Source organism: Pyrenophora tritici-repentis, chromosome 1, assembly GCF_003171515.1.
Source record: "Pyrenophora tritici-repentis strain M4 chromosome 1, whole genome shotgun sequence".
NCBI lineage: Eukaryota > Fungi > Ascomycota > Dothideomycetes > Pleosporales > Pleosporaceae > Pyrenophora > Pyrenophora tritici-repentis.
In genome coordinates, this window is record NC_089390.1 from 3,703,365 (window position 1) to 3,725,280 (window position 21,916).

General features: G+C 50.7%; 12 protein-coding genes across 12 annotated transcripts; 6 read left to right on the plus strand and 6 right to left on the minus strand.

The window, feature by feature from the left end:
• Positions 1–171: 171 nt before the first annotated feature.
• Positions 172–1,898, minus strand: PtrM4_014610 (GPI mannosyltransferase 4; the record flags this gene model as incomplete). Its single annotated transcript, XM_066103149.1, has 4 exons — positions 172–1,120; positions 1,169–1,296; positions 1,335–1,729; positions 1,790–1,898. 4 exons carry the CDS (start codon positions 1,896–1,898, stop codon positions 172–174), a joined length of 1,581 nt encoding a protein of 526 aa, XP_065965351.1.
• A 1,153-nt stretch (positions 1,899–3,051) lies between these two features.
• PtrM4_014620 (SKP1, SCF ubiquitin ligase, SKP1 component) lies at positions 3,052–3,622 on the plus strand (the record flags this gene model as incomplete). The annotated part of the gene is made up of 2 exons (XM_001931380.2): positions 3,052–3,216; positions 3,275–3,622. The coding sequence occupies 2 exons, from the start codon at positions 3,052–3,054 to the stop codon at positions 3,620–3,622; spliced, it is 513 nt and encodes a 170-aa protein (XP_001931415.1).
• A 734-nt stretch (positions 3,623–4,356) lies between these two features.
• On the minus strand, positions 4,357–5,437 carry PtrM4_014630 (SNZ1, Pyridoxine biosynthesis enzyme; the record flags this gene model as incomplete). Its single annotated transcript, XM_001931381.1, has 3 exons — positions 4,357–4,968; positions 5,068–5,250; positions 5,309–5,437. The coding sequence occupies 3 exons, from the start codon at positions 5,435–5,437 to the stop codon at positions 4,357–4,359; spliced, it is 924 nt and encodes a 307-aa protein (XP_001931416.1).
• Positions 5,438–6,129: 692 nt separating this feature from the next.
• Positions 6,130–8,116, minus strand: PtrM4_014640 (PepP, Xaa-Pro aminopeptidase; the record flags this gene model as incomplete). Its single annotated transcript, XM_066103150.1, has 4 exons — positions 6,130–7,342; positions 7,390–7,885; positions 7,933–7,992; positions 8,041–8,116. 4 exons carry the CDS (start codon positions 8,114–8,116, stop codon positions 6,130–6,132), a joined length of 1,845 nt encoding a protein of 614 aa, XP_065965352.1.
• Positions 8,117–8,823: 707 nt separating this feature from the next.
• PtrM4_014650 (importin 13) lies at positions 8,824–11,911 on the plus strand (the record flags this gene model as incomplete). Its single annotated transcript, XM_001931383.2, has 2 exons — positions 8,824–11,738; positions 11,791–11,911. The coding sequence occupies 2 exons, from the start codon at positions 8,824–8,826 to the stop codon at positions 11,909–11,911; spliced, it is 3,036 nt and encodes a 1,011-aa protein (XP_001931418.2).
• Positions 11,912–11,936: 25 nt separating this feature from the next.
• On the minus strand, positions 11,937–12,556 carry PtrM4_014660 (FUN14 domain containing protein; the record flags this gene model as incomplete). Its single annotated transcript, XM_001931384.2, has 2 exons — positions 11,937–12,089; positions 12,227–12,556. The coding sequence occupies 2 exons, from the start codon at positions 12,554–12,556 to the stop codon at positions 11,937–11,939; spliced, it is 483 nt and encodes a 160-aa protein (XP_001931419.1).
• Positions 12,557–13,035: 479 nt separating this feature from the next.
• Positions 13,036–13,338, plus strand: PtrM4_014670 (uncharacterized protein; the record flags this gene model as incomplete). The annotated part of the gene is made up of 1 exon (XM_066103151.1): positions 13,036–13,338. The coding sequence occupies one exon, from the start codon at positions 13,036–13,038 to the stop codon at positions 13,336–13,338; it is 303 nt and encodes a 100-aa protein (XP_065965353.1).
• Positions 13,339–13,762: 424 nt separating this feature from the next.
• On the plus strand, positions 13,763–16,289 carry PtrM4_014680 (Phosphodiest domain containing protein; the record flags this gene model as incomplete). Its single annotated transcript, XM_001931385.2, has 7 exons — positions 13,763–13,842; positions 13,891–14,273; positions 14,320–14,456; positions 14,510–14,608; positions 14,685–15,504; positions 15,562–15,669; positions 15,721–16,289. The coding sequence occupies 7 exons, from the start codon at positions 13,763–13,765 to the stop codon at positions 16,287–16,289; spliced, it is 2,196 nt and encodes a 731-aa protein (XP_001931420.2).
• Positions 16,290–16,732: 443 nt separating this feature from the next.
• PtrM4_014690 (uncharacterized protein) lies at positions 16,733–17,655 on the plus strand (the record flags this gene model as incomplete). The annotated part of the gene is made up of 3 exons (XM_066103152.1): positions 16,733–17,016; positions 17,125–17,176; positions 17,377–17,655. The coding sequence occupies 3 exons, from the start codon at positions 16,733–16,735 to the stop codon at positions 17,653–17,655; spliced, it is 615 nt and encodes a 204-aa protein (XP_065965354.1).
• A 42-nt stretch (positions 17,656–17,697) lies between these two features.
• On the plus strand, positions 17,698–18,012 carry PtrM4_014700 (uncharacterized protein; the record flags this gene model as incomplete). The annotated part of the gene is made up of 1 exon (XM_001931386.1): positions 17,698–18,012. One exon carries the CDS (start codon positions 17,698–17,700, stop codon positions 18,010–18,012), a length of 315 nt encoding a protein of 104 aa, XP_001931421.1.
• A 439-nt stretch (positions 18,013–18,451) lies between these two features.
• Positions 18,452–19,682, minus strand: PtrM4_014710 (IBR domain containing protein; the record flags this gene model as incomplete). Its single annotated transcript, XM_001931387.2, has 3 exons — positions 18,452–18,693; positions 18,765–19,090; positions 19,141–19,682. The coding sequence occupies 3 exons, from the start codon at positions 19,680–19,682 to the stop codon at positions 18,452–18,454; spliced, it is 1,110 nt and encodes a 369-aa protein (XP_001931422.2).
• A 768-nt stretch (positions 19,683–20,450) lies between these two features.
• Positions 20,451–21,257, minus strand: PtrM4_014720 (uncharacterized protein; the record flags this gene model as incomplete). The annotated part of the gene is made up of 1 exon (XM_001931388.1): positions 20,451–21,257. One exon carries the CDS (start codon positions 21,255–21,257, stop codon positions 20,451–20,453), a length of 807 nt encoding a protein of 268 aa, XP_001931423.1.
• Between the last annotated feature and the right edge of the window lie 659 nt (positions 21,258–21,916).

A 21,916-nucleotide genomic window follows, 5' to 3' on the forward strand; every position in this document is an offset into this window, starting at 1 on the left:
TTATATTCGGAATTAAGAAATGTTATTTATCTACAAAACATGGGTATCTGTGCAGAAGAGTTGGAGAGAGAGGGGAGTAAGAAGCAAGATAAAGAAGAAGAAGAATATACCAGATCTCAGCTCGCTGCGCTGCTAACTGCCCCTGACTTCTGCTTCCTTTGTATTGCCCATTCAGTTATTCATCAGTGGCCCAGCGGCCCAGCAGTTGCGAGTGGCTCGCCAAACCACCAACCCTCGATCGCCCACTACCCGACTAATAGTGTTTCCAACGCCATCGTCGGCAAAGTCCATGTCATCGAGATTTAGATGCTGTCGATAGCTCCAGACCTCTTCCAGGGAGATGTCCTCTTTCCGACTTGGATCCTGGTATGGTTTTAAAAAGTATGCTGACCGTGGTGCTACAAGGTAGATAGCACCTCGATCTTTGACATGTGGCGGTTTTCGGGTTCGACATGGGGGTAATACTTTTTTGACCTGCTCGAGCATTTGATCGCCTGGGCGGCCCATCAAGTCGACGGTTGTGAGCTCTTCGTTCTTGCCGTTCAACAGCCAGATTGGCGGGCTATATGTCTTCCACCAGAAGGCGTGAGTGACTGTTTCGTTCGTCTTGGCAATGTGCATCTGGACGGGGACAATGCCGCCTTGATGATAGAGGCCCATTAACATGCCCAGAGCGAGATTGAAAATGATCCAGGAGACGATCCATGGCGTCTTGAATCGAGGGCTTGGTAGACGTATCGAAGATAGTATTAGCGGTACCGCGGGTAACAGGAATCTAGCCTCCTGGTGCGGGAAGATACTGAGTAAAGCAATGCCAGATAAAGCCGAGACGAGATTCATGGTAACATGTGCCCTGCGTAAGAAGAATAAGAGCGGAGCGGCCGGCCCGAGAAGTTGAGGAAGGTTGACCAGGAAGTGCTGATAACGTGGATGAATGCCATGCTGGGCAAGGTTTGCGGAGTCGGAATTGTAGATGAAATTGTTGAAGGGTGTAATGACGGCGGCTGTAAAGACTTTGGAGAAAGCGAATTCGCCAGGGGTATAAAACGCCGTGTCCACGCAAATGGCAAGGAAGGCTGTAAAGAGAGCGACTGCAGCGAGGAAGACCAGAGAAAAGGGTCTGCAAGAGTCAGTGATGGTCGATCAGTTGGCAACAAAGGTAACTGACTTCCGTCGGAAATGTGGCAGTAAAGTTGTCGCAGGAACAATCAAGAAGGCAGGAAAAGTGATGCGATTGAAGACGCCTACAACGGCCATGAAGCCTAAGAGGGACGAGGCGAGGATGCCTGAGCATTTCTGCAACTTGCGTTAGCTGCATGTCCTAGAAGAGCTACGGACCGAAGACTTGCCTTATCTTCTGTAATCCTCTGGATCAACACTAGGCTCCACGTCACCAGCAGCGTCTCGAGACTGTTGGAGAACGTGTGCGTCTGGAAGGTCCAGGTTACATATGAGGATGCGACAAGTACCACTGCAACGCGTCGCGCGCGGGGTGAAGCGACCAGCTCGTGTATAGCCCAGTCTTCGAGTACGACGCTCAGGGCGAGCATGAGTATGCGCAAAGTCCAATATACAAGCGAGGGCGATACATCATGTCCGTTCCCCTCCCATAGCCAACGCAAGATGTACATGGGCCAGCCGTATGCGAGCCATAGTGGAAAGGTGCTGCGAATGGGGTGATCGGAAGTGAATTCCCAAGTTTCGTGGACAGGGTAGGAGAAGACGCGTCCTGGCAGTTTGTCAGTCGCGAAAGGCACACGAATGCGCACAGTCAGTGTCATCAACGTACCAGCAATGACCTCTGGGCCCTGAAAGTTCTCGTCCGGGTGGAGGTAGCTAGGCGCCAGGGCAAAATAGACGCGCACCAGAATTAGTAGAAAATAGACTCTCGTTGACATGATGCGAGTAGTCGAGGTGCACCGTGGTATGCGATAGCGGGGTCGCGCAGGCGCATGTCTGTCGCCAGTGTTTTTGTTTGCACGAGAATTGAGGCCAGCAAATTGTCTTAGTGCTAACCTACGTCAGAGAACAGTCGCACGCGGACAGGGGGTACGGATTAGAAACCACAGCGAATGGTGGGTAGTGCACTAGGCATATTCAAACTACATGGTGCAAAGAAGCATAGGTGGTATACCGGCCTTTCATCAGGCGGCCTGGTCATATGCTCCCCCCCCTTATGGGTCGGATCACGTGGCAGCTTGTTAATGGACCTTAAGTAATCTTCGCGTTGAGCATCCAATGCAGGTGTTTGTAACATCTACTTAGGCATCCATGTGCATTGAGACGCGCATGTCTAGACACTGAGATTAATGATTGATCGGCGAGCACTGTCATGGGATGGTTCCCACTGCCTGGGGGGTAATACGTCACTACAGTCAATAGATGGTTCAATTCAATGCACAAGATTGAAAGCAAAAGCAAGCGGCATTTCCATGGTATGAAACGTATTAGCCCAAGGCATCCATTCAGTTGTTATACTTATTCTGGCAACTTCTACCGGGGCGGGGGGCACGGCACCGAGTCATCAATGTTGCGCTCGCTTCCGTGGTACTCTCCAGGCCAGTTTCAATGGCGCAAACACTCAACGCTCAGCTGGCAGGCACAAACGCGGGCCACATTGCAGCATTCACGCACAGCAGTGACAAAGCGCGGGGACTTTGAATGGAGCTGCACTGGCTGAAGAAAGCAGCTGCAGCGGAAAACAAGCGCTAATTAGTGGGTGACAAAGAGAGTCTTTGTCGATTGCAGCCTTGCGCCTTGCCCAAATCGGCTGGCCTGGCCCGAGCTTCGCCTCTTGTTCGTGCGGAGGGACCGTAGTTGCCTTTCTCTCCTTCACCAGTGCCGCACTCATCGCAAACGTGGAAGCAGCTGCCCTTGCGCCTATATAGTCTCCCACCGTACACTGCCAACCTTTACCCTCCTCCACCATTCCACCACAACCCCAACCATCAACTATCAGCTCGCACCTGCCGATTTAGCTCAACAGCTCAACTCATCGACAGCTTACCCCACTTCTTCAACGACACGTCTACCCACAACCAGCTCGTCATAATGGCCAACACTACCACAGCCTCGAGCGAAAAGAGCATTAGCATCACTACCAGTGATGGTATCACCATGAATGTCCCGCGTCCCGTTGCCGAGCGCTCCATTCTCATCAAGAACTTGCTCGAGGACCTTGGTGGTGAATCCGAGGAATCCATCCCCATCCCCAACGTATGTATCTATTCCCTCACGCCTCCATGTTGCAGAACAGTCGCTAACAAAGTCACAGGTTAACGAGGCGGTCATGAAGAAGGTGCTTGAGTGGTGTGAACACCACCGCAGTGACCCCCCCGCCACGCAAGACGACGACTCGGACTCGCGCAAGAAGTCGACCGACATTGACGAGTGGGACCAGAAGTTCATGCAGGTTGACCAAGAGATGTTGTTCGAGATCATTCTCGCCGCGAATTACCTCGACATCAAGGCACTGCTCGACGTCGGCTGCAAGACAGTCGCGAACATGATCAAGGGCAAGTCCCCTGATGAAATCCGCAAGACTTTCAATATCCAGAACGACTTCACGCCTGAGGAGGAGGAGCAGATCCGTCGCGAGAACGAGTGGGCCGAGGACCGTTAGAGAGTCTAAGATTGCTGAGACTGACCCGGTCGACGACTGAGCAGCTCTCACCTCTTTTCGTCGCGCATGAGGCTTGGCGATTATCACAACAAGGCATGTGTACACATTGAGGGAAGGTATCTGTGGCGTAGCGGAGTTCACGGTCTGATATTTTTCCGCGAGCATGATGCTGGGAAGGCCCCATAGGATCCATGGGTTCTGGCTGGTTAGGATGTCATGAAGGACTAGCTTAGTATAGGTTACATTCAGCCATTATTGTAACCTCGTACAAGGGCAGTTGAATGAAATTTCACATTACATGTTCAATCTTTTTCTCTATTTTATTGTTTCTCCTAATGTGTCCTTTTCCTCTATTTCTCCATCTTTATTCCTAATGCACCCTTTACCTCGGCTTCGGGCTGTTTGATCAAAACGTCAGCTCCCCTCTTCTAGGCATTCGCATAAGACGGACATTGCCGGCCACAGGCAATGTGAATTTGGTTACTGTGGAGAAGGTGAAGTGGGGAAGCTCCGAGTCAGAGGCAATGTAAGTACATGTAATTCCGGGCAATGATTGTCGAAATCACATTCTGTCTACATTTCACAAGATTCGTAAATCTATTATAAATTCATAGGGTTGACCTTGTTCCTATTCAACTTTTGTTCCCTTTCCACAAGCTGAGAATGTAATCTCACTCTCAGGGAGGAAGACCGGGGCCCACATATACCTGACCATATGTATGTGTGTGCTTGCGTTACCACCCACGCTTCGCAAGCTTCTCGCTCTCGCCCATGGAACCGCAGTTGATGCCGACCATGGCCTCACCGAGATCCATCGACACCTCCATCAGCACCTTGGGGTCATTGAAGTGGGTAACAGCCTGCACAATAGCCTTTGCCCTCTTGGCCGCATCGCCCGACTTGAAGATGCCAGAGCCGACAAACACACCATCACAGCCCAACTGCATCATCAATGCAGCATCAGCCGGCGTCGCCACGCCGCCCGCCGCAAAGTTGACAACAGGCAGTCTACCCAGCTTGGCCGTCTCCTTGAGCAGGCTGTAGTCGACCTGTAGGTCCTTTGCGTAGACGCGCAGTTCCTCGTCCGACATGCCCTTTGCCTTTGCGATTTCGGCGTTTACGGTGCGCATATGGCGCACGGCTTCGATGACGTCGCCTGTACCGGCTTCGCCTTTGGTGCGTATCATGGCAGCGCCTTCGGCAATACGGCGGAGGGCTTCGCCGAGACCGCGGCATCCGCACACAAAGGGGATGCGGAAGGGGTGCTTGGAGACGTGGTGAATGGCGTCGGCGGGAGTGAGGACTTCGGATTCGTCAATGTAGTCTACACCTAGGGCTTCGAGGATCTGTAGATTTTACATTGGCTTGTCAGTGGTGTGTTTCTTGGAGACTTTCCCCAATACTTTGCGGTATAGGAGAAGCGAGTAGTATGGTAGAGAACATACCTGGCACTCTACGAAATGGCCAATTCGCGCCTTGGCCATGACGGGAATGGTTACAGTGTCCATGATCTCCTTGATCATCTTGGGGTCGCTCATGCGTGCTACGCCGCCCTGGGAGCGAATGTCTGCAGGCACGCGCTCGAGTGCCATGACGGCACAGGCGCCGGCTTCCTCTGCTATCCGCGCCTGTAGTTATACGTTAGCAATCGCTCTCACGTATGTGATTGTTGTAGCATCAACTTACTTGCTCAGCGTTGACAACGTCCATGATAACACCACCCTTCAACATGCGAGCCAGACCAGCCTTGACGGCGAAGTTGTTCTCGCCATCCTGTGCGCCGTGGCCGTTTGTCGTGGGGAGTTCAGTCGCCATTGTGGAAGAAAAAGGTGCCAAGTACTACTTTTTTTGCAATTGGGAGTAAGCAAGTAAGCAGGTAGGTCGACGGGAAAGTATGTTTGGGAAGAAAAGGGTCAGGCAGGGTCAATTAGTGGTAATCAAAAGGTCACTGGTATTGTATAGGACACGATTGGGTATTAAAGTACAAAAGTCTAAGAGAGAAAATTGGAGCTAAGCTGGTGAGGCGTGAGTCAACCGGCGATGTATTACCTGTACATGTATCCGCGGCATCGCGACAATTTTTTGCCATTTCTAGGGACCTTCTGTCCCGTTGCAGCTCCGGAGCATGCGCCGTCGCCTTTTGCCCCGCCATGGAATGTCCGCGGCATCTGGACCCCACTACACGCCCTTTGACACACGCCATCGCTAACCGCCAATCACGTAATTCGTCATGTGCATCTTTGGCCGTGAATTGCCGTCGCTTAGTCAGACCATTAGTATACGGTCACCGTGCTTCGCAGCATGTTCTGCTTTTGTACGCGCAATATTCGCTGAGATAGGTACAGGGTATTCTTTAGTTGTAGACATCGGTCCGTAAGACGCTGGAAACGCCAGGCTCCAGGGTTCCTCCCACGCCGTGAAGATGCCAATGCCGTGCTGATGCCAATGCGGCCGACCTGACTATACCGAAAAGCGCATTACAAGACGTCTACACTCCAGTGACTCACTCAGTAAGGTGCCGTCTCGCGCTTCAACCACTCTAGCGTCAACGCGTCGTTCTCAAAGTACTTGCTCGTCTTCTCATACACCTCCTTGTGGTATTCGTTGATGAATTTCTTTTCATCTTCTGTAAGCAGGCTCATGTCGACCAAGTTTCTGCAGTGTGGAGTCATGGTTACGTGCTCGAAGCCAAGGTAGGGCTTGTCGCCAAACTTGTGTTTTGTCTCGACCTCCTTCACCATGACCATGTTCTCAATGCGAATACCAAATTTGCCGTCCTCGTAGTATCCGGGCTCATCGGACACTACATTCCCTACAGCTAACGAGACCTCCGAGTATTGAACCCTTGTGCCAATACCGATAGGACCCTCGTGTACGTTGAGGAAGGAGCCAACGCCGTGTCCGGTGCCGTGACGGTAGTCAAGGCCCTCAGCCCATAGGAACTGACGAGCTAGTGCGTCCAAGGCAAAGCCTGTTGTGCCCTTGGGGAACTTTACGCGCTCCAGGGCCATGTTACCCTTGAGCACGAGTGTGTATGCCTTGCGTTCCATCTCTGTAGGCTCGGTGAAGTGTAATGTACGTGTGGTGTCTGTGGTACCATCCCGGTATTGGGCTCCGGAGTCGCACAGGTATATAGCCTTGGGGTCGATAGTCGCGCACTCGCCCTTTTCGGGCTTGTAGTGGATAACAGCGGCGTTTGCTCCTGTCGATGAGATGGTGTCAAAGGAAAGACCCATGAACATGTCGTGCTTCTTGCGGATTTCCTCAAGCTTGTCGGCGCCATCGACCTCATCGAGAGTCGCCTTCTTGTTGATCAGTTGGTCTTCTAGCCAGGCAAAGTACTCGCTCAATGCAGCTCCATCGCGTATGTGGCATTGGCGCATTCCTTCCAGCTCGACCTCGTTCTTGACTGCTTTTGAGTCGCCAACCGGGCTGCGTGTTTCTTCAACCTTGTCGTCACCGCCCAGCGCCTTGTTCAGAGCCCATGATGCTCTATTAGAAGTCAGAAACTTCTTCTGTGTCTCGTTCTTGTCGCTCGCTTCGAAGAGTTCTTTGCTCAGTGCTGTGACATCTCCAAAGATGGCTTCGTATGGTCTAATGGTGATTTTGTTGCCCAAATGCTCCTTGACGTCTTCGGGCAGTTTGTTTTCGTCAACGTAGAGGGTAGCAGCCGTGGGCGTGACGACGGCGTAGGAGAAGAAGACTGGGTTGTATGGGATGCTGTACGGTGTTAGTATTGTGATTGCGTACAGAGAGACTGTCCATACTCGCTACCACGGAGGTTGAACAGCCAAGCGACCTCATCGAGCATGGAGACGACAAAGCCAAGGCTCTTCTTCTTTTCGAGCTCCTTGCGCAAGTCATCAATCTTGTCCTCGAAGCCCTTGCAGGCGTATCTCTCCGGCTGCACTATGACCTTCTCACTCGGTCGGGCTGGTCTTTCGCTGCTCCATACCAGGTCAACTAAATTCTCGTCAATGGCCTTGTATTCGCCGCCCTTCTTCTTTATCTTCTCGGCCAGCTTGCGGGCATCTCCTGCAGTCACGACGCTGGGATCTACGCCGACGACTTTGCCTCCCTCGGCCTGGTCTGCCGTCCACTCCTGGATGGTGGGTACGTCCTGTATGCCCTGCTTCAACAGCTCCCAATTGCTGTCTAATTGCTTCTCCGCCTGGTTGAAGTAGCGGCCGTCGGTTGAGAGGGCAGCCTTGTCGTGGGTAATAACTGCATAGCCGGCGGAGCCTGTGAAGCCACTGATGTAGGCTGAGACGTGTCAACGGTTGTCATGGCAGGGAATGCGGGGTTCTGACCTCGTCGGGCGTCACACGGGGCAATGTACTCGCTCTGGTGGCTGTCTTCGGACGGGACCACTACCGCAAATCAGCTGCTTGTTCGCCCGTCGTGAACCAGACGCCTACTGTAAATGTCGACATTGCGCTCCTTCATGAGCTTACGGAGCTCGGCCAGCCGGTGGCTTGTGTCTACTTTGGCCATGTCGATGGCGTGCAGGGCAGCTGAGGCGTGGAATCGTCTGACGGGGGGGAAAGGCGACTTTGCGGCTACATATGCTGCACGTGTCGCGTGGGACAGTTGGGGAATACGCCGAGGGAGCATAAGGGACTGGCACGCTCAACTCGCGCCTATGTACGATCGGGACATGCACGACACCCCCACCAGCAGCCCGCCTGCAACAAGCACAAACGATTCCCGCACTAGGCGCAATCTCCAGGGTTCCTACCAAGCCTCGCCAAGCGAGAGGACCCTCGCACTAGTTATTTGTTGCGACCTACAGTAGAGCCCCCAACGTCCACCAGTGAAGATCATGGGCTTGTACCGTTGCGCTTTGCCATCGATTTTGCCCCGCCACACGCCCTGGTAGATCAAACTCACACCAAACTCACACCAAACCCGGCCCGACAACGACCACTTCACACTCCGGCGCCGCCTTGCACCATCTTGACAAACCCTGGGCAGCAAATAATGTCAAGCCTGCGCTAGTCCTGACAGCAGATTCCTCTAGGTCCACCGCTTGTAAGTCGACGTGGCCTTGTTTCGCACCTTCCTATACGCTGTCGTAACTTCCTAGTTGAGGGTAGTTGACAACAGCTTGATTAGTCACAGGGCAAGATTAACTCGTGCGAAGCCACAGCACAATATAACTAACAGTCCCAAACAGTGCACATTTGAACCCTGCATTCAACATGGCGAGCAATGGGACGTTTCCTTTACCCTATGACCAAATCGAGGGCCTGGTAAAGTCTCTATACGCACCTGGCCAAGCAAAGAAAATCTCCGAAACCGAGGCCACGCTGCGTGTGCTGCAACGCTCACCCGAAGGCTGGGAGATTGCAGACCATCTCCTAAAGAGCGACGATGAACAGGTCCGCTTCTTTGGCGCCCTCACTCTCACTGTCAAGCTCAACGCCGACTCGGCTGAATTGAGTGAAGAACACTCAGAGCAACTTCTATCCACGCTTATCCGCCATCTCGTTTCACGTCCCACTTCGTCCATTGCAACGCGTAAAGTGAGCTCAACCCTGGCCCAGTATTTCACGAAGCCAATTTCCGTATGGACTCAGTGCATTAGGAGCCTGGCTGTATCCTTTGCTGCTCAAACACCTGTCCTGGACGATGCGCTAGATAAGCATCCCTCAACATGGGACATCTTGCCACGATTCACAGATGACCAGCTTCTGGTCATGCTGGACTTCGCTATGAGCTTAGCAGATGAGTCCAAGAAGCCATCCAATTTCCAAGATAGGAAGCCGCAGGAGCGCATGATGGCGAACATAGAGAGTGTTGAGACTCTTCTCCAAGTATCGTTTGGTCGCGGTATCGAGTGGCTATCAGCATCTATTGGGGATGTAAATCACGCCCAGTCAGTACATCAAGGGGAGAAGATCTGCGTCGCGGCTCTAAAGTGCTTCACCGGATGGATCTTCTACGCCCAGTCAGAATTCAGAGATAGCCCGGAGAAGCTTCAACATCTGCGTTCTGTTACAGAGCTCGCCTTGACATGTCTGGAACATCATGTCGAAGATTCAATGGAGCTTGTAGCTGAGATACTGGAGAACTACCCCGCTTTCTTTGAACCAAAGCATCAAGAAGCACTTTGGTCGATAATATCGGGTCCATGGGGCCTAGAGATACTAAAGAACTCTGATGCCGAAACGGTATCTCTTGCCAGAATCATGGTCGCATATGGACAAATCCTACTTGACTCAAAAGTCATCTACAAGCAGCCAGATAATCCGCATCACCAACAAGTCCTCTCTTTCCTGCACAATCTTCTCAAACACCCCGAGCCAGTTGGCGTGGAAGACGAAGTTGCTCCAATCGTACTTGACTTTTGGAGTAACTTTATCAGTGCCATCGCCGAAGAGACCTTTTTGTATCCGGAAGGGAGCCAAATACCAGGTTGGATGGACAATGCAAAGGCCAATGTTCTCCAAGCGATCTCCGAGCTTGTGCAAAAGGTCATCTACCCACCAGTCGGAGTGACTGAGTCCTGGGATTCTGATGCTAGGAAAACTTTCAAAGTCTTCCGCGTAGATGTCCGAGACATCATCATGGAGGCATATGAACCACTACGTAATGTGCTAACGGATCAGTTCGTAGAATTCGCACTAGGTGGATTACGAGCGGGCAATTGGTTGGAACTCGAAACTGGCCTCTTCGGCCTGATTGCTATCTCTGATGCCTTGACTGAGAACTCGGACGAGCGTCTAACCAAGCTATTCCGGGAACCGATATTCTCGACCATATCAAGCACTGCCGGTGTACCCGCCATTACACGAAGGACTGCCGTTGAGATTGTCGCCTCGCTGAACCATTTCTTTCTCCGAAACCCACACTTTCTTCCCGAAGTCCTCCCATTCCTACTCGCGACCTTGTCACAGCCAGCGATTGCACATAGCGCTGCAAAGTCTTTTGCTTCTCTATGCTCTGAATGCCGCAAGTCCCTGACCAATGAGCTGCCAGCTTTCTTCCAGATGTACGAGCAGTTCCTCACTTACCCGACGGCCGAAGAATTCACGAAGAGCATGGTACTCAAGGGTATTGCCGCAATTATACAAGCCCAGGGTACAGAGGAGAAACAACTAGACGGCGTACGACAGCTTTTTCAATACATCACCCACGATGCCATGCGAGCGATTAGTGTCGCGAAAGAAGGAGACGCAGAGCAAGGCCAAGTGCTCGCACTCACCACCTTGAAGTGTCTTGCCAGTGTCGGTAAAGCAATGCAGGCCTCGGATGAGGAGGTAGTCGACCTGGAATCTACCAAGTCGCCTTCAACATTCTGGTTGCAAGGGCCAGGCAAGGAGATCCAGAATCAGATCATCAACCTCGTCAACTACATGACACAAATGTTCCCTGGAAACGATGAGATGATAGAAGCAGCATGTAGTGTTCTGCGTGCCGGGTTTAGTGAGACAGTAGCCGGACCTTTTGTGCTGCCACCTTCTGCGGCGATCGACTTCATTACCAAGGCTACAGTTCAGACACCGAGGCTGCCTTTTGTGTTGGAAACTGCTTGTTGTTGGATCTCATCTCACAAACATAACCAACCCGAAGACTTCCAGGATCAAGCTCAGCGGCTTCTCCGGCACAACCTTAGCATCATGCAAGCGCTTCAACATCCACGAAATGATCCCGAGATTGCGGTTGGTTGTATCGAGCTCATACAGAATTTCATCAACGCAGATCCTCGCATTATCACGCAAGAGTCCCCAGAACATATTTCTGGCATGTTTGGCTTTACGGTCGAGTCGATAAATTCGCCTGAGGTATTACCGAAACGAGCAGCTGCCAAGCTATGGAAAGACATCTTCGAAATGGCAGCCAACACCCAAAGCCCGCATCAAGCCACGATACAAGAGATTGTAACACACTTTGGTTCTCCAGTCACAACTGCACTGATATCCAACATATGTGGCGAGGTGGACTTCACTAGCCTGGAGCATGTCATCGTGCCACTCCGTGCTTTGATCAGAGCCGACAAGAATGCCCGAGCATATATTACAAATGCACTGGCAGGGCAGCCGCTTCTACAGCGCTTCCAGGGGGATCAAGGCGTACAGGATGTGGTGCGGAAGCTTATCGAGAGCATGACTAGGTGAATTTGAATGACCACTAGGATAGTATCTCACAAGCTGACATATCTACAGGAACGCAAAGAGCACTACAGCCTTCAAAGATACCATAAAAGGGTTTTGGCAGAGCTGCAAGCAGTTGCAGATGCAGCTACAGCCACAGGCCATTAACCCAGCTCAACGCTTCGCATACTGATTGGTTATCCAACAAGGCACCAGGCCTAGAACTCGGCAAACGCGGCCATCGCAAACGTCAGACCGAAAGACAGCTTGAAAGCGACATTGTCCCGCACCAATGATCGGACGTTCATCGACTTCACCCGACGCTCAAGGAATGAGTATGGAATGACATGGATACCTCGCGATTCGATGAACTAGCATATGTCAGTTTCTCATGCAATTTTTGGAGCATTGGGAAGCGTGTCGCATGTCTCATGTAGACTATATAGATATCCCGGGGTGCATACATGGCTTTACTTGCTATGTAGCCTAAAACTCTCATCAAACTCACCTGCAAAGTAAATATCCCTAGCCCGATCAAGACAGCAAGTGGTTTGCTGAAGATACTGATCCCCAGTCCTCCGATGACACCCAGAATGCTTCCCATGCTGATTTGTCTGATGGCCTGTGGGTTCACAGCGCCCGATTGAGTGAGAATTGGAGTACTGGCTTCCGTGGTATAGTTACTCGTAAGATCGTTGGTAATTTTGGTGAGGGGATTCGGTCCATCACAGCGTATGCGGTTCGAGTATCGGAACTGGTACGCCAAAACTGGCGTGCAGAGAATGAGTGGTGTACAGGCCATCAGGCCTCTGCGCAGACCGGGGAGTACGAAGGCCATGTTGGATTTTGAAGACGACAGTTCAGGTTTGTGGGATGTTTGTTGCTGTAGATGTGCGGAGAGATATATGGAGAGCCGTTTTTCGAGGCTTCGGTCAGTTTCGGTGCTTCGGGTAGAACGGCAAATGGAAACAACCGATGATGGTCGTTGCCTAACTACTTGTTGAAGAGGTGACTATCGCTCTTGCTAAGCCGCTAAGACTCAATGGCATTCAGTACATGGGTGGTTGAGCAGAACAGATGATGGCGTTGCGAAGTCGACCTCGGAGGTTAGTGATGTCATTGGCTTGATGGCGTTGAAGCTAGATTACTTTTGGACTAGAGCTTGGATCCTGAGTTCAGAGCCTCAAACGTAAACGTCGCGTCTTGCAGCACCGTGGTGGACGTGTCAGCAATTCGCCGCGTTTGACTGCCGCTCATTATGATGACAATCGCTCCCTAAACTTCTGATCGGACTAATTAACAGGTATTCGCGTCATAATGGCGCTTCGAACGCTTCTGATAACAGTTGCGAACCTCCTGATCCCGGTCGCGATACTGGTCTTCGCGACGGGCTTCTTTCCGTACAAACCGTACATGCCTGGACTGGCGCAGTATGAAGAGCTCGGATGGTCTGAAAAGCTAGGAGTGAGCTGGCAGAAGCCACCGGAAGCACCGTTTGATAAGCTTGTCTTCATGGTTGTTGATGCATTGAGGAGCGATTTCGTCTATGGAGAGGAAAGTGGCATGAGTTTTGTGCAGAGGTACAAACAGATCCAGCAACTTCAATTTGGAAGATTATAACTGACCGCCGTTTAGCCTCATACGAGATGGAACCGCACTTCCATTCACCGCGCACGCTACCTCCCCCACGATTACTATGCCTCGCGTCAAAGCAATTACCACGGGCTCCATACCTTCCTTCGTAGACGTGATTCTAAACTTTGCCGAATCGGATACTACCTCCACACTTGCGACACAGGACACATGGCTTGCGCAAATCAAGGCAAAGGACTATGATAATGGAAAGGGTAAATTGGTCATGTATGGTGATGATACATGGCTGAAGCTCTTTCCAAATGTCTTCGAGCGCGCAGACGGAACGACCAGTTTCTTTGTCTCGGTCAGTCTCAATTGTCCCCTGTATATAGGAGAAATAAATTGTTGATTACAAGTGCAGGATTTCACAGAGGTTGACAATAATGTGACAAGGCATGTCCCCAATGAGATGCTGAACAGTGACTGGAATGCCATGATCATGCATTACTTGGGCTTGGATCACATTGGGCACAAGGCCGGTCCTAAGAGGTATGCGCCTCATCACAAACAATTCTGTGCGGTACTAATAGTCGATAGCCCAAACATGATTCCTAAGCAAATCGAGATGGATGGTATTGTTCGCGACATTTACAGTGCTATGGAAAATGAGGATCATCTTTCCAATACCCTCCTCGTTCTTTGCGGTGATCATGGCATGAATGATGGGGGAAATCACGGTGGCTCGTCGCCAGGCGAGACATCCCCAGCACTAGTCTTTATGAGTCCAAAACTCACCAAAATCACCAATTCCTCCCAAAGAAAAAGCCCTGTAAAGCCAAAGAATGAAGGAGAATTCGAGTATTATCGCATGGTTGAACAGAGCGATATCGCCCCGACCCTCGCTGGCCTACTTGGATTTCCTGTTCCGCAGAACAACCTCGGTGTCTTTCTCGATGAATTCTTGGCATTCTGGGACAAGGGTGAGTGAGCTGACGAACGATATGTAATGTGTACTGACGTGTGTAGCTTCGGATCGCGCCCAGATCTTGTACCGTAATGCGAAGCAGATGAAGAAGATTGTCGAAGCCAAGTACACTAACTTACGGTTCGACGAGAGTGTAGTATCAACTAAGGATATGGGATTCGAATGCTCCGAGTCCAGTGTAAGTCTATCAATCGATTGAAGGATAAAGTGTAAGCATGCTAATGTTCTTAGGGTTTGCGCCTGACAGATGGTCAGACTCTAGCATGTCTTTGGCAGGGAGTCGTCACTGCAATGGGAGACGAGGGCGATGTACACAGCCACCTCTACAAGGTATGTCTTACGAGTTCAACACTGAGAGCCGGTACATACCTAATACACTTTTCGAATGCTGTACTAACGAACCAAGTTCATGCACCTTGCCCAAGAAACAATGTCCAGCACCGCCTCGAACTACGACCTTACTCGGCTCTTCACCGGCACAGGTCTGGCTTTCCTCATATGTGCCTTGAGTTTCTTTACGCTTCCTTCTTTCCGGCCAGTAACTCCAGCTGGTGTCTACTACAGCCTAGCTCTTGCACTCTACTCTGTCCTAATGTTTGCGTCATCATACGTCGAAGAAGAACATAACTTCTGGTATTGGGCTACATCCGGTTGGCTCTTATGTCTATTCTTTTGCAATATGCGAAAGGAATGGTACAACAATTGGATCTTTCATCCAGCGATCATGGTGCTAGCCACACATAGGGTCATCCGGCGATGGAACCAAACCGGACAAAAGTATGCTGGTGCGGATGATATTGTCAACAGTGGAGTTTTTCATGGCAGCTATTCCGTCATCCTGTGGATACTGATTGGTGCCACGTACATGGATATTACCATCCGACTGGCTAGACACGTTGCACGGTCTATTGCAACATTCGATACTGAGAGTAAACCTCGAAATGTCGAACTTGAATCCACGGACCAGAACCGTATGTTTGGTACCATTGCCGTGCTACCACTTTGTGGCACAGCCTTCATCTTCAAGTTGGCGTTCACGTTGAAAGATGCCCCGGAGCTGACAAGCGGTGTCAGCACGGCTTTGATGTCAAGAGTCGATGGCTTGGACCTTGTCGGTCTCGTGCGGATGATATTTGGTGGCCTACTACTGAGTGGGAGTTGGATCGTAGTCGCAGAATGGACTCGATCTGTTCGGCGAACGAAACGCGGGGCCCAAGGCAACGGTGGTATGTTACAACTGTTGCCACAAGATATCCCATACAGTTCACTAACAAATCTCACAGAACTAGCCGTTGCTTTCTTCGATCTAACAACGCTTTTCATCCTCACACAGACAAAGGCTCAAAACATACCCCTTTACTTCCTCTTCAGACTCCAATACTTCTTTCTCAGTAAGTCCCCCTCCCCCATCCTCTCACAAAAGCTAAATTCTTCCCCTCTAGCCCTCCTCGACCTCACTCCAACAGCCGTAACCCTAACAACCCTCCTCCTGACCCAAACATCATTCTTCGCCCTCGGAAACAGCAACGCAATCTCCTCCATCGACCTTTCAAACTCGTACAACGGCATCTCAGGCTACAACGTAGTCGCCGTCGGCACCCTCGTCTTCGTCTCAAACTGGGCCGGCCCCATGTACTGGTCCCTAGCTGGTATATTACTTCTCGGCGACCACGGCCGCACACAACGCTTCGTCGATACCAGGGAACTCCACGTCGCAGACTGGGTAGCCAAGGAGCGCGAGTGGCTGAATGAAATGGCGAGGAAAGAGGAAAAGGGGAGAGAGATACGGAAGACGCGGAAGGAGTGGGTGGGACATGTGTCATTATTGACGTTTTGGACTGGGGCCATGTTGGCAGCGGTTATGGCGTCTTGTACAGCGTTGAGACAGCATCTTTTTATTTGGACCGTGTTTAGTCCCAAGTTTTTGTTTGCCATGGCGTGGGGGACAGCGTGGCATTTGGGGGTCACAGTTGGGCTTGGGGGTTTGGTTTGGTGGTTAGGAAGTTGGTAGTGCGGTCAAAGGGGCAGTGGATGTGTGGGCGCAGATGTAGATTGAGTAAAATGCTCGGCGAGTATTACGGGAAGTTGACAATTAGGTATGTACAATTAGAGGCGTCACTAAAAGAGCTTACTTTTTCATCCTTTTGAACCACTTTATGGATTGAATGCATATTTGTACTACCCACCGAAAAGATACTGGTAGCTTTTATTAGTATTTTATGGCGAAAATCTACGTTCACGCCTGGAAGTAGGGCCGAGAACTCTTCGACAAGTCAGAGACCGTCAGCGAATGCAAGTTCTACAATCTCAAGCTCGTGAAGAATTAGATGTGGGCTGATTGCACCAAACTCGGTTATCCAATTTGCTAGTGATCGACAGCGATGATACCGGACAAAGCACTCAGTTGCGACTGTCTTTGTTGTAGCTTCCCAAAACTGAAATGCACCTGAGCACATGAACATTCTGCAGACCCTTCCCAACGAGAGAAGGCGCAACGCTACCAACCACCACAACACGTCAATCACAAAACCCGCATTACTCACCCAAAACTTATACTTTCCTTCAAAACTCACAACGCACCATCATCAAGTGCCCGCCATCACATCGCAACATCGCTATCCAACATTACCACACGCTGGCTTCAAATACCTCGGAATGAGTGACGAGAACAACAACAACGAAAACCCCGAAGATTGGGAAGATATCTCTGGCGAATCAATTGATGCGCAATCTCATGGGTATGAGATAATAAGGGCCAGGTTTAGGACCATGAATTCCAAACTTGATGCCGACTTTGGCGTTTTTCTGCTTGAGAGGAAGAGATTAACTGATATGTGTATTCATAGGGGCACTGATAGCCGGGACGAGCTTTCATATCCGGCAAGAAGTCCAGAGGAAGTACGAGCAGAAGCGTACGAACCCATTCTTCTCTTCCTAATGCTACCATTCCCAAATGATTACAGCAACGCTCAAACTTCGCGATCCCAAGCCCACTCACTCCCTGTTCCCCCTCGTTTCTCTATCTAACAGAACCCCGCAGTTCAGATACCTCACGCCGCGTATCCGAACTATCGTCTAGCCTCAACTCCATGTCCTAGGAAGACATCGAAGGCGGCAAACCTCCCCAGCCAGCTCCCGAAACTCCACCCCACGTCTCCACCTTCCCAAATCAGTTCCCCCACGACGCAGACCACGACCGCACCAAGTCGCCTATGACATCGCTGCCCAACTACTCTGAGCCCGATTCGCCAACGCAGAAGCGCGGGAAGGGCATCGTTCGCAATATAATGTCCGACACGTGGACCGAAGGCGCCTACATAAAGCCAAATTCCACGACCGAACAGATCATCGATGTGGAGAAGATGCAGGACCGCTAGAAGTGTCCGAATTGTGGGCATTTCAATGACCGCGGCGTTACAATGATTCCTGCTAGCAAGCCACATGGTGCACCTGGCAAGCAGAGAATGGATGCGAGCGACTCGGAGACTCCTGCCAAGCCGCAAGGTGCACCTGGGAAGCAGAAAGCCACCAGGGGAAAGTCCAAGGGTACTACTAATAAGAAGGCGCGCAAAGGGAGCTGGAAACCGCCTACGGTTGCTGGACCCTCGCGTGCTACTATACCGCCCATCGAGATCCCGGGGTCGGGTCCAATCGGCGTAGGGCCGGATGACCATATCATATGCGCCTATTGTCAGAAGGAGATTTACCCTGAGCTGATGAAGGATCAGTCCTGAACTCTGAAAACTACATGTACACTTGGGAGGGATAGTTGAGTTGGTCCTTGTTCTGGTATGATGGAGTTTGAGGGGCTAGCGGGATTGTACGTCAGGAAGGCGGGAAACAATGCAACAACTGACTTTATGGATCAGTTTCAGTTCTAAGCATGATATATTTCTTTCTCAAAGTAAAAATGGCAGTCTTATACCACATGTTTCGTCTAAAGAACACTATATATGCACTAATCTCAGTGACGGGCGATGTCAAAGTGGTGAAGACCAAACTCCGTGAAATGTTGTTGGCAGTCAATCCGTTCCCACGTTCATAATGAAATCAACACCAGAGAATATAGAAAGGGTCAGGAGTTAGAGGTAGCCGTTTACTCATGCATGACTGATCGCGTCGTTGAGTTTCTTGATGCATCGCAAACGCACTACCACGTTCAACGCCGATATCTCAGTCACCATTGTTGGGTGCTGGAGCAAGGGGTAGAGCATGAGGTGGAACCGGGTCGTTTCTACGCTCATACGCCTGGGTTATGAGCGCGACGATTTGATTGTTGTCGAGGTTATGAGGAACCCAGTTACCAGGATCGTTGGCAATAGGGCGTACCCGCTGAGGGCAGTTACCGAGATGTTCCATGTTGGCCTTGTATCCGACGAGACAGGTCCAGCAGAAGTTGTAACGGCAGTGCTGACCTGAAAGATGATGTTAGCATACAGCATTTTTCTTACGTATGGTTCGAGATGATATGAAACAAAAAACTTACACTTTATGTGGTCGCATCCACCATCCTTCTGGATATTGATCCCGCAATTTGGACAGGGCTTCGCGCCCATCTTCTTGAGGGTCGCCTCGGACTTTGCGTCTTCTGACTTCTTCGCCTCGTCACAATTAACGCCATCGTGCGTGTCCCAGGGTCGGTAACACTCAAGGCAGGATTTATACTCGCAATAAGGGCACGTGATGGCCTTGGTAGTGCTCTTCTTCTTCATGCAGTCTTCGATAGAGAATGGTAGGCCGCATTTAGATGAGAGACAGGTGATGTACCAGTCGCTTGTAGATAGAGTGTATTTCATGACGGCTGTATCGTAGCTGTACACGGTTAATATGCGTCGATGTTGGTATGCACTGGTATGACTTACGCTTCGAATACATGCTTCAGCAATGTGGTCTTGAGAGCTCCAAAGTCGAGTTCATGCCCGCAATTGCCAAAGGGACAGATCAGCTCTGCTTTTTCGAGTTGTTGCTGAGCAACCTTTGTCTTGAGCATTTTTTGGATGCATTGGTTGCAGATGACCTGGAAATGCTCGCAAACATTTTCTGATTTCTTGAAGCAACGGCTGGTGCCCTTTGTAACCGCACATAGTAAGCACTCTTGCTTGGACGGGCGTGCCTTCTGCTTTGGCTTCACGATAGCGCCGGCCTTGACACGAGGAACACGATTCAGAACTGGCGGAGGAACAGGTGTAAAAGGGCCCAGAAAGGACCGCGGCCGAGGAGCGACAACGGGGCGCCTAGGGCGATCTCTATGGACACGTCTAGGTGGCTCTGGCGACGATCTAGGTTCCGGACTGTCATCGGCGAGGATAGGATTAGCACGCGTGCCTGATGGGGCAGCTGAAGACGATTCTGCGTAATCAACCCGGCGACTTGGCATGGCTCGCAATCGAGTTGAAGGCGCCATGGTTACTGGTTGAGTTGTTAATCAGTCAGATTGAGTGCAGGGTCTGGAGAATCGGAAGGTACAACTAGCTTGGATAGAATCGTGGCCCTGCTCATACCTTCGCCCGACAAGCGATCGTTGAGTATGCCAAATTTAAAGACGGCAGACAGCTAATAAAGGTAGTCGAGTGTCGGTTAGCTTGCGACTGCGCGGGGAGGGGGGCGCGGCAGCGCGACCGTGGACCTAGCCCAATTCGCCAAAGTGAAAGAAAATGAACCCACCCAGAGAATTTATAGCGATTCCCGCAACCAAACTGTTCTACTTATGCTTGTGTATTGAACAAATGGAAACGTGAGAGTAAGGAGCAGACACCCCTGAGATCCCACCACGTTACGCACACTCTTTTGGTTATTGATTTTCTGGAACGACCACATCAAGAAACGTGTCGAAATTACACTGAGGCACATGTTGGAATTACGTCATTCAAGTTTGGACGGCCGGTAATAGATCGTTCAACCTGTACATACATAATCGGCTAGTAATAGGAATGTGCTGCGCAACGTTGGAGTGAAAGCGTGAGGGACCTGATAGCAGGAGGGGTGACGTTGTGACGAAAGCGTGTTTGTACCTTCCAAACCAGTAGAAGGAACACCTCTCACATCCATGGATCCAACACTACAGAGTCTTCTGGTTTCTCAAGAACGTGTGCACATACAGAGTAGATGGTTATTTTGCACTAATATGCTAGCCTAAGATAGCCCCGCTACCAACCTTCAAACCTGTAATCATTCACACATATCTGTTCTCTATCTTATCACGAAAGAAGTTGTGCCGGTAGTCCTCTTCCGATGAATCTAGCAAGACGCGGAAAGCACCGTTGGTCTTCATATTCAAAGCTATAGCCAGTCGATTTACAAACTTCTCAAAGTCAAACATGTGGCTGGATACCGAGTGTTCATCTACACATCCAAAAGGCTTGGGGGCAAGGTCCATGGGGGCAAGGTCTGGATAATAGCGCCACTCCTCGGAGTCATTGAAAAGACCTAGTGTGATGACCTTTGGGTCGGAAGAAGGCGAAAGTGATATTATGCTTGTGTGCCAAGCCTCCAGGTAAATGATGTAAGGATGTGGCGCAAACAATAGATTGCGACTCAGATCGATCGGCGGTGGAGAACAGATATCGATGTAGATATGTCTTGGAGTTGACAGTCGTCGATGAACGGTATCTACAGGGGAAGTGGAGTCGGTCACTCGTTGCGTTCGCTCGATAAGTCGTACCAGACTCCCAGGTGACTTCACTACAGCTTGTTTTGTCCGCATAAGCGACTGCAGGAAATCGATGCGAAGCGCTTTGGAATGGCAAGCGAGCGGCAAGAAATAGGTCTCGGACGCTGGTGCTGAGTATACGAAAGGCTTTGTGTGGCTGTAGAGCCAGATCGTTTCCCGGAGTTCCGCCGGGAGAGTAGAGAAGAGGCCCAAGGATTTGTTGAAGGCTGTAGAAAGATCCAGCTCTTGCTGTGCAGAGGCAATTACATGGCTATGGGAAGTCTCTTTAGCTGTCAAATGAGTTTCCTCTGGTATGCGAGGCCCTGTCATGTCGCTATGAGAAATATCCATAACTGCACGTAGTTTCGGAATGCCGCACTTTACAACTTCCAAGGTGTATACAAGGATCCGCACTAAGCGTCAGAATCATTTAGTTGAATTAATAGTAGCTATCCTGTGTCTGAAGGTTGGGGTTATTCATCCAGTTTCTTTATACCTACGCAAGAGTGGAGTGTGTTCTAAAAACGGCGACGGGAAACGCTCTAACGCTCTAAGGAATTGTCCGAATTCTGCTCGAATTTTGCCCCAGTTGTCCGAGGTCCGGTCATGCCACAGTCCTCTGAAGTTACGTGCCAGACATTTAATTAGTAGCGAATGTAAAGTTACCATTCCGGAAGTCGGGCCGTAGTCTTCGCATAGGGTCTGAGTAGCTCGTCACGTTGTATGTACCTTAGCTATGTACAAATGAACGCATGACGGAGTAATGGCATTTATTAAAACCCGTTCGGAACACACGAACTACTCCATAGCACCTTGCTAAAGTGAATGTAAAGAGTGGAGAAAAACAAGGGAACAGAGCCAAACGCCACGTTGTCCCTATTGACTAGATCCCTATAGCGCTCAAGCTACTGCATTCCCAATCTGATCGTAAAACGCCATACCCAAGATATCTTCAAACCGCTCCAGGGGTGTGTGTGGTCCCGCAATTG